Here is a 10430-nt window from a genome sequence, read left to right on the forward strand (position 1 = left end):
TTCTAGTAAATAGCGATTATGAATCTAGAAAAACTAATAAACCTGATTATCTTGAGACAAACAACACAAGAAGATGGGTAATACTTTGAAACATCTTTATTTGACCATTTCTGATTTGTGTCATGACGTTTCAAATGAAGTAGCGTTCTAAATATTTACTGTACAAGCATTTCATATGACATAGGAGGGAAGGGACCATGTATGTGACTGCTGTCTACATATCCTGACAGTTAAATTAAAAAACAGACTCACTGGTGAAGTTCCTTATGGAATGGATTATTTATTTTTTTTTGTCATTGCTACAGTACAGGTACCAAACAACGAAATTTAGGAAGAGCATACCATGCATAGCATATTATGCACTGGAGTTGTACAGTACACACAGCAGCAGCAGAGAACACCATGCTAACACAAGTTCACATGCATAGCCGCTGATAAGAACCATGGATGGGTTATAAATGTGTTACAACTGTCATCAGGCTTGGTGTATAACAACAACCTGTGGATGAAGTGTCTAAACAACGGCAACAATCCAGCTAGTGTCCTAGTCATGTTCTTAGCCACACATGGATTGAGGGTAAATGGGATTGTTGTTCAGTGAGTCTGTATTGTGACTAGAGAGCGTAGTAGTAGGGGTCCATTGGCCTGTCCAAAAATGTGCCTGAAAAGAATTTAAGCATCCAGTCGACACACAGGGCTGTCGTAGACCATCTGTAGGTTGACCTTGTGTCCCACCAGCTCTCTGATGTTGTTGATGCCGTACTTGATCATGGTGGGTCTGGAAGAGACACAAAATACATTTCCAGGAGTCAGGAGGATTACATATGAACAAAAGCAGGAGAGGGGAGGGGGAGAGAGAGAAAAACAGAGAGAGAGGGAGAGAGAGGGGGGGGGGGAGAGAGAAAGAGAATGAGTAAAAACAGAGAAAAGAGCAGAACAAGAGAAGAGTGTGTAGGGAGTAGGGACAGAGGGGGATTACAATTACACACAGAGTGGATTACAGAGCCCTTCATCCCAGCCCAGTTTTTACTAGGAAAACACACACTGAACCTACGCTGGCTGTGCGTGTGCGCCAACAAGCATGCACGCTTGGAGAGTAGCATCTCAAATTGAATCAGTTTCAAAATAAATGGTTTTGTTGGGGGGGGGGGGGTGCTGCTCTGACTCCTACTTCAATCCGCCAGATAGAGGCAGCCCAGACAGCACGACACCGCACATTTAAACCCCTCTATGGGAAATCCCATTGGGATTACAGAGAGAGAGTGAGAGAGAGACAGCAAAGTAGTATATTCTCACATTACGGCCATATTTCCTCATTCAGATCCTATGTTCCAGTCCAGCTCTTTCCTCAGACACAGATTAAGCCTAGTCAGAGACTAAAAAAGAATCTTCAATGGAGATTATCATTCTATGTCTGGGGAAACTGCCCCTTTACAGTGGAGACTGGGCATCTGGTAACGAGGGGTTAAAGCAGTAATACTCCATCCTGGTCCCCCCGGAGGAGAAGTGCGGAGGCTCCAGGTTTTTGTCCCAGCCTGGTGCTCACTAGGATCACACCCGATTGAACTCATCAACTAATCTTAGAAACCAAGATTAGCTGAATCAGTTGTCAGTGCTGAGCTGGGTAATAAACTGTAGTAGCTTGCTGCCAGTAGTAGATTAGATTAGATTAGATTAGATTCAATTTTATTGTCATTGCAGAGTATACAAGTACCAGACAACGAAATGCAGTTTAGTTCAGTTTACTTGTGATATAGTGACTAGTGATATAGTACTTGGGCTCTCCAGATTTGAAGATAACTGAGTTAGAGGGTGAGAGATATGGAGCTGATGCCAGGAGGAAAGGGCTGGTATGATAGCAGTGGGACAGAGGGGAACGATGCCAGACTGGATGGGGGGGGGGGGTCACTGTAGCCACATGCTATTCATGGCCAGATAATTCCACTACATATGAACACATATGAAAACTATGAAAAAATAGGCCTGTATCCTTTGTTTTTAAGGAGTATGTAATTGTTTTACCAGGCTATATGTGCAGCAGTTTAAAGGAATGGTTCACTATTTTTACTTTGCACTGAGCTTGAGGCCTGGCTAGAGGCAGCTGTACTTGCTAAATAACTGATAAAGATATGCACAACTGCACACGAAAACAATCTGAATGTTCCTACATCAATGCCAACACCTTGAAAAACAGGTCTGGCAATAGTGAACCGTTGAGGTTATAGCTGATGCAGTATACAGTACCAGTCAAATGTTTGAACACACTTCCCCCATTCAACTCAATGGGAAAGTGCGTCCAAACTTTTGACTGGTACTGTATATACAGTGATATATACAGTGTCTGTCCTGGCCGTGACTACCCGAATCGCAACAGAGTTTAGACGAAACCACCATACATTTTCCTAACCCTAACCGTGATCCAGCATCAACATCTCCCTCTTGCCTCCCTCACGCATCGTGTACGTCATATGCGGAAATGGGCGTGGTTTCGTGTAAACTCCGTTGCGATTCGGGTACGGGCGTCCTGGCCGTGTCTCACCTCTCCAGAGACAGTCCCCAGGCGATGACCGTCACCCCCTCTGGGAGCCCCATCGGCAGCAGCATCTCCGGCCGGAACATCCCTGAGTTCCCCACCTCCACCCACTTCTTCAGTCCTTCAGGGTGGGAGGGAGGGAGAGGAGGGAGGAGGAGAGGAGAGAGCGATGAACGACAAGTGTGAATGGATCTATTTTGGATAGGGCTGCGGGAGGGCTGCATTGTCTATTGGCTTTGAGACTATCGCCCTGAGGCTAGAGTTAATAGCTAATCTGGCGAGTGTGTAATCTACACTGTATCCCATTACCACATAACCAGTTTGGATAAGAGCAAACATGAACACTTATTGAGTAGTAATACAGGCCTACGAACACATAAGCAGTGGATCACTCGAGTAATGATCACTTGACATAGTCATGGTTATAGTTTTAATGATCACTTAAGCACGTGACAGTCAAGGTAATAATGTTTTAACCACATAAACACATGACATAGTCATGGTAATAGGGTAATAACCATCTAACAAGTGGCATAACCCAGGGTGAAGGTTATCTAACGGAAGTGTACCTTCGTGATAGCTGAACACTTCCATGCTGGGCTCGGTGTACGGGTTGAACGCAGGTTTGAAACGTAACTTAGTGATTCCTAAGAAAACGAACAAAGAGAGAGAGATACATTATAAGACTTTAAGACACAGAAATAAATAACAGATCTAGAAGCATGTTGCACACACATACCTCAGTTAATACCATTTGGATTCATTTCAATAATTCGTATTATTAACTCATTTAGTGTCGAGGGTGAATAAAGTCGCCCAAATTGACATAAAACACTTGTAGGAGGGATTGGTATGTAGGAGGGATTGGTATGTAGGCGGGATTGGTACACGTAGGGGCCTTGCCTAGTTTCATGAAGAACTCATGAAGGACGCCCATGAGATCACCCAGGGTTAGGCCATAGTCGGCCACCACTCCTTCTATCTGGTGAAACTCAGCCAAGTGGGTGGCGTCCAGGGTTTCATTCCGGAACACTCTGTCGATGGAGAAGTACTTGACAGGGGTGAACTTTTCCTGGTGGAGACACAGAGGTCAAGAGGTCAAAGGTAAATGGGTCTGTATTAGAGAAACACAGATCAAGAGGTCAAAGGTAAATGGGTTTGTATTAGAGAGAGCTGCTCAAGTTTCATCCTGGTTAACATTTTACATCGTGAATCTTTTTCCCAGTCAATTCATTTGGATTTTCACAAAATACTTTTAATGGAAGTTTTAAAGTGCTTTCTCTATGAGGGAGTGTGTGTGTGCGTGTGTGTGTGTGTGTGTGTGTTACCTGCTGTGCGAGTTTATACAGCATGCGAGCGCTGACAGCTGTGGTGTGTGTGCGGAGGATGTTCTTCTGAGCCTCCTCTATTTTCCAGTCATACTTGTAACTGCAGATTAAATACATAGAAAGTTCATTCAAAATATGGCAATCATATGGTTTCAAACATAAACAGATTCCAATGTTGCTATGCTATGTAACATGAAACAGCTTTGATTGTACTGTATTTCTGGATATGGTTGTGTGGTGTGTGTGTGTGTGTGTGTGTGTGTGTGAGGTCTCACCCTTGTGATCCATAGCCTCCCTCTGTATGGACATTCTTCACTCTCTCCAGGTATTCCTGGGGGAAGTCGTGGGCCAGAGCAGGGTCTGAGGGAGGCGAGGGGGGGAGAAACTAGGTCAAATGAAAATCACGCATTACTATTACAGTTAGGTCTGAGTTACATAATGAAGACGAAAGATCTGAATCTGTGATCTGGGCATCACACTTAAGACAGACAGACACACACACACACACAGAGATACAGACACACACACACACTCACTCACTCACTCACTCACTCACTCACTCCTCCTCCTCACCAGATATAAAGAAGGTGTCGTGCTGGTCTCTAGCGGGATGCTGCTGGGGCTGGAACAGACAGTCAAAGTTCCAGAAGGAGCTCTCGACGAAGTTGTTGGTGGGCATCTCAGTGAACCTGCAGGAGACAGACATAAATGAGTTCACTCAGCCCTCAGACCTAGACCATCAGTCTAGCCCTACAGAACAGTGCAGAGTAATGCAGAAATCCAAACCCCACAACTTTATTACAGATGAACAGATGGCTGTATCTGGACTTCAACAGTGGTCAAGACCTGCACAAAACATATGGCTTGCTGCTTCTGAGCTAGTATCTCAAAACTGTGTGTGAGTGTGTGTGTGTGTGTGTGTGTGTGTGTGTGTGTGTCATTTGACCACGTCCTGAAAGAACACAATAAAGGACTGGCGACTCACCCCATCTCCAGGAAGATCTGTCTGAACTGCGTGCGCACCTTCATGAGCGGGTGCAGATGGCCACAGTCTAGGGCCACTCCCATGGCCTCAAAGTTATAGGGCTTGAAGCTCTTCTCTTTCCAGCTCCCACTGCCACACAACACAGAGGAACGATGGGGGTTAGGGTGAGAGGAGTGGAGTGGAGTGGAGTGGAGAAGAGAGGACCAGATAGGGCGGTTGGGGTGAGAGGAAAGAAATGGGGTTGGGGAAAGGGAAGGGTAGAGGGGTGTGTCGATAGGAAGGAGGGGAGAATTTAGGTGAGGAAAACATTCAATTCCACTGCAGACACTCGAGTCAGGGTTTCCCCTGGCGACGGTGGCCTCCGAGGCAGCATGAAGGAGAATTCCGAGCCTGACGGAGCGTCGGCAGAGGGGACACACCGCAGACGTGACAGGACCCAGAGGAGGGATCTGGGAGGGGGGCCGAGGGGGGCAGGCAGGAGGACTCACCTGGCGATCATCTCTGGGGTGAGCTCCGTGTCCTGCTTGGTGATGGTGGTGCTGAAGGAGCTGCCCTTGGTGATCCAGTACGACTTCACCGTCCTGAAAAAACAACAACAAACAACAACAGTATAAACAACAGCAAAGACAGCTTGGCTAAAAAGCAGAGTTCCAGGATCTTGAGGAACATTGAGAGAGAGAGAGCGTGAACATTGTCAGCGGGGTAATCTTGGAACCCAGGGAATTTGATTTAGTACGACTAGCAGTCATGCTAGCAATCTGCTGCTCAGGGCTGCTATCTAAACCCCAACACACGCAGGGAACAACACAGTGTTCGTGTTGTCCATTTCAGATATTAAAACAGTTTCACTTAAGCCCGGACAAAGCCCAGGGGCTGGAAGCATGCCATCTAGGCCACAGCCACAGACGGAGGGATACCTCAGGGAACAACACTAGGCAGAGGCAGACAACAAAGTTGACACTATTCTGCACACCAGGGACAAAGCAGAGGTATTTACTATTAACCTCAGTGCTGGGATCCCTGAATCGACAAAACCTACACTAACAGACGTATGTCCACGTTTATTACTCATCGACCACCCGTTGGGTAAAAGGCCACAGTGAAGGGGGGCAATTTGTGGTTTAATGTGGAAGATTTGATTGTGCTTCATCTGCTGAAAAACTCATGGTGGACAAAGACTGAGGTTTACTCATCCAGATGTGTGTGTCTGATTTCCTTCCAGTGAAATGTATTACAGTGCCGTATCACTTTGTCTGTCACCACCTATTGCCATCTACTGGTAGATACAAGTAAATATACGTTCACACAGGACATGCAGGAATAGTGATGAGTGAAAATGCTTCGTCCAATGAATAATTCTAAACTACACAACCTAAATGCATCTGACTCTGTGCAAACAGCAACCTGCTGTAATGTTCACTTGGAAACAGGTGTGATTCTTTTTTTTAAGTTACTTTAAAGTCCCACTCATATTTTTCATTTTATTGGAACCCGTGCCGACATGGGCATATGTGTGCACTCTAGACCACCCCAGGCCACACAGGCGTGATTCTTACACTTCAGAGAGCAGTTTGCGTTTCTTCAGATCGTTCTTCTCCTTCTCCTCTAGCTGAGATGCCTGGCCTTTCTGCACCAGGAGCAGCTTGTCCCTCACCAAGTCCTCTATGCTCTCCACCTGAGGACACACACAAAGCACACACTCAACTTTACTCACCCTACACATGTGTACTCCCATAGCATGTCATTCATGTTCTCAACATCTACACACAAAGCTGATGTGAAGACAAACTCACAGTCTTGAAGACTCTGGGGCCACCTTCGTGACTCTTGTCCAGACGGATCCACTTGTTGGACATTGCTTTGCTGAAGCCCACCTTTCCAAAAGCTAGTTTCTAAACAGAGGGAGAGACAGAGCAACAGTATGTAGTGTAGTACTGTACATCAGCTTCTATGACCCTAATTCACAAACATACGTTTTTTTTCTACAGCATATGCCTCCCACTCCCCACCCCTAGTACATCATCTCTCTCAAATTCAATGTGAAGTATTATGAACAGCAACAGTTTCACTCCTGGAACCCCAGTTCCAGTGGATTCTGCCATATCCCCATTTCCCCCACAGGTCTCACCATGAGCTGGTTCTGAGGTAGCCCCTCTTCTGGTATGGAGGTGAAGACTCTGGCCTCATGGCTGCCCTGCTCGGCTATCTCACAACCTTCCCCCGTCAGCTCCCAGTGCTTGGAGGAGCGCTGCTCCGCTGAGATCACCTGGGGAACAGTCATGGGTAGAGAGAGACACAGTGTTGGCTAAGGTATGGGTCACCTCGTTCCCAGGCTACTGTGGCGCACAACAGCGGCACATGTAAGCCTGGTATAACAACAATTCAAACCTGGCCTTTGTGGGAGTGAATTGACTCAAAGTCTTTGTTTTTTTTTGTGGCTCCTAATCAGAAAGGCAGTTTTCCTATTTAGAAATAATAGTAGCCTAAGGGCTTTCTAGGTCACTCAAGTGCTCCTTTTTCAATGGGTTCAATAGTTCCTGACTGTAATTGATATGAAAATGACAGCCAGTGTCCGATACAGTACAATACAGCTCACTCTATCTGTTTCACCTAATACCCTTATCGCTAAATTGGCCCATAATAGGCAGTGTCTACAGTACCACCACCTTAACACAGGTGGACAGAAAGTAACCTTGTATTGGGAACATTGTTTCCATTGTACCTTGTATAACGCAGATAACAATGAAAATGTCATGGTGATTCAAACCTAATTGTGATTCTGAAAGGAGAGAATACTAGATTGTTGAGAACAGTTAGTAGAAACTTGATAGGGGAGCCTGTGCTGAATGTGCTGATGATCTGTCTGTGTGATGACAGGACAGCTGTCCCACTCCAAGCGTCTTTACAAACATGCAAACTGTGTATTTACATTGAAACTATGTAGAACAGCGTGCTAAATATCTTGTTCATTCATGTCTTTTCAGTCATCCGCTTTTTAGATTGTGATAAGACATGCAAGCTTCTGTTGAAATCCCTATTGCATCACTTTCCTCTTCACTCGCCCATCACAGAACGAACACAGTGATGATGATGATGATGATGATGATGGTTGCCTGACTGGCACTTCCGCTGCACACTACCGACCGATATACTCACATCACCGAGGGTCTGTAGGCTCTTCACTGCCCCAACGATCACCTGGTGGTCCACTCCAAGACTGGTCGCAACATCCTGACTGTCAACACCATCGTCCACCTTCTCTACCCGCAAAAGAAGCGTCTCAACCACCCCGGTGTCAGCCATGCTTGTCAGTGATAAGGGAAAAAACCCGGAAGTGACGTCGTAGATTTACTTTGCCGAAAGTATTAGACTATAGGGACCTGATTTCTAGTACCGTAAATCGTGCAATAGAAGTCAAACACAATTCGAATCAATTTAAAGGTATATTATTATAGGCGAGGAGTACATTGGGAGTAACTACTCCCTGAAAAAAAGTCCATGTGTAAACTTAAAATAAACTAAAATAAACTTAAAATAAGCAATGAATCAATTGATTTGTCATATTTAGAAAATCCTCATGTCTAGTCTTGAAGTTTGAAAAACTGAATAAAATTTACAAAAGTTTTGCAGTCCCATTTCTCCACCCTTCTTAAGTATATCTCCATAAGGATTTCAAAGCATGTGCCTTTATACCAATCCATTACCATTCAAATCCATGTGTGCACAACAGTATATGTTGTAGGGAATGGACAAATGTGTTTTTTGTTCTAATCTCTTACCACACAATGTTTATTAATGAATTATCTGCTTATAGTGTGTTCTGGACCAAGCGACCCACCCAAGCGACAATTAACTCTGATGAAGAGGAGGAATCTTCAGATGAGGACTCAGATGCTGCCTCACTGGGGCTTCTTTCAGCAGTGAAATGTGAACCAAATCCGATTTTTTTGCCGACATGCGACTCAGGTCTGATTTATGCATGACCGTGTGAACAGCGCAAGTCACATGAAATCTGACTTTTTAAAATTCGACCTGGGTCACGTTCAGAGGTGGTATTATATCGGATACATGTCTGATATTTAGTAGAAGGTTTCTCCTTCTATCAATGGCCCCGGTCCTGAGCTAGATTACTCTTCCTGCCACGAATGGTGGACTGATGATTCACATGCTTAGCATTCAAATGTATTGATTGTAAGTCGCTTTGGAATAAGGCGTCTGCTAAATGCCAAAAATGTAAATGCAATGTTTTTGATTGATTGAAACTTTATTAGAAGATTTGCAGAAGTAGGTACATGAAAGTACATATTACATACAAGGTCAACTAACAGGATAAAAACCCAAGAAAGCCACTGGCTTATTTCAATTGGGGTCCTTGATACTCAATTAATCGTTACATGTAAGACAGACAAAAAACTAGTACTATCTACAAGATAATACAGACAAATAACTAGTACTATCTACAAGATAAACATACATCCAACATGGGAAGAACAATACAACAAAACATAAGGTATGTACAGCGGGTAGGACAGGTGGGGACATACACCACAGGTGGGGGCGGGGGACAAAACACAAAGTATGTACAGTGGGTAGTTCGGGCAGGGGGACAGACATATAATATGTACAATGGGTAGTTCGGGCGGGGGGACAAAACAACAAGTATGTACAGTGTGTGGTCATGGTGGTGTGGGGGGGGGGGGGGGTACAAAAACACCAGTAGATTTAGGCGGGGGGGAGGGGGGGGGGGCGACATAATAACATTGCGTTTGCTCAGAGTGTAGACCAGGTAGGGGGGTGAGGATTGGGGGATGGGGGGGGTTGTCCATTGTTCCACGGTTTCGGTAGAGAGTCTCCGGGTGGTGGGGGAGGGGGGGTCGTCGCCGGGTGGGGGAGGGAGGGGGGGTCGTCGCCGGGTGGGGGAGGGAGGGTAACGACCTTTGGTCGTGTAAGCCTGTCTAACCTCGCTGCAGCTCCGGGCTTTCATCTCCCCTCCAGACAAGGACAGCAGCAGAGAGAAAGTCAACCACAACACCACTTGTATTCTCCACATCGCACACGTCGGTAGTAAATCCCAGTAAATGTTTGCGTAAGAAATATATCCGTTCTAGCCGAGACCCCCAAAACGTCTGGCTGGACAATCCCCGATGAGACGATCTGCGACGGTCCGCGATCTCTCACTTTCTCCCCTCTGCAGAAAATGTCAAATGTTTATCAACCAACCGCCAAAAAATAAAACATAAAAATCACTCTTCTCTTTCCATCCGTCCAGCTCCTAGCTCCTAAACTGTGCATTTATCTGTAAACAGGTTAAAAGTCCAGTTAACAGTGAAAGAACTAGAAGCACTTTGTTCACATCAATTTTCCTCCCTTGTGTAGCCTCGAACACCGTTGCCTGTTGATGCAACACGCCCGCCATCTTAACTGTCAAGTCGCATTTAATGCGACTATTACGTCACTCTAGCAGGGTTGCCAGATGAGATTGACAATTTACAGCCTAACCAGTCTATAACCGCTAAATCCAGTAGCCCATTCAGCGGTAACCCGCCCCATCTGGCAATCCTGCACTCTAGACGCAAGTATAGTA

At 45.5% G+C, this 10430-nt stretch overlaps 1 protein-coding gene across 1 annotated transcript; it reads right to left on the reverse strand.

The window, feature by feature from the left end:
• Positions 1-255: 255 nt before the first annotated feature.
• farsa (phenylalanyl-tRNA synthetase subunit alpha) lies at positions 256-8158 on the reverse strand. The gene is made up of 13 exons (XM_080522598.1): positions 8003-8158; positions 6975-7112; positions 6640-6738; positions 6403-6521; positions 5335-5427; positions 4847-4975; positions 4435-4550; positions 4137-4221; positions 3862-3961; positions 3437-3605; positions 3103-3180; positions 2540-2654; positions 256-778 (listed from the first exon to the last, which is right to left on the reverse strand). Exons 1-13 carry the CDS (start codon positions 8147-8149, stop codon positions 673-675), a joined length of 1494 nt encoding a protein of 497 aa, XP_080378724.1. The 5' UTR covers positions 8150-8158; the 3' UTR covers positions 256-672.
• Positions 8159-10430: the final 2272 nt, after the last annotated feature.

Source organism: Nansenia antarctica (genome assembly GCF_963989245.1).
Source record: "Nansenia antarctica genome assembly, chromosome: 2".
NCBI lineage: Eukaryota > Metazoa > Chordata > Actinopteri > Argentiniformes > Microstomatidae > Nansenia > Nansenia antarctica.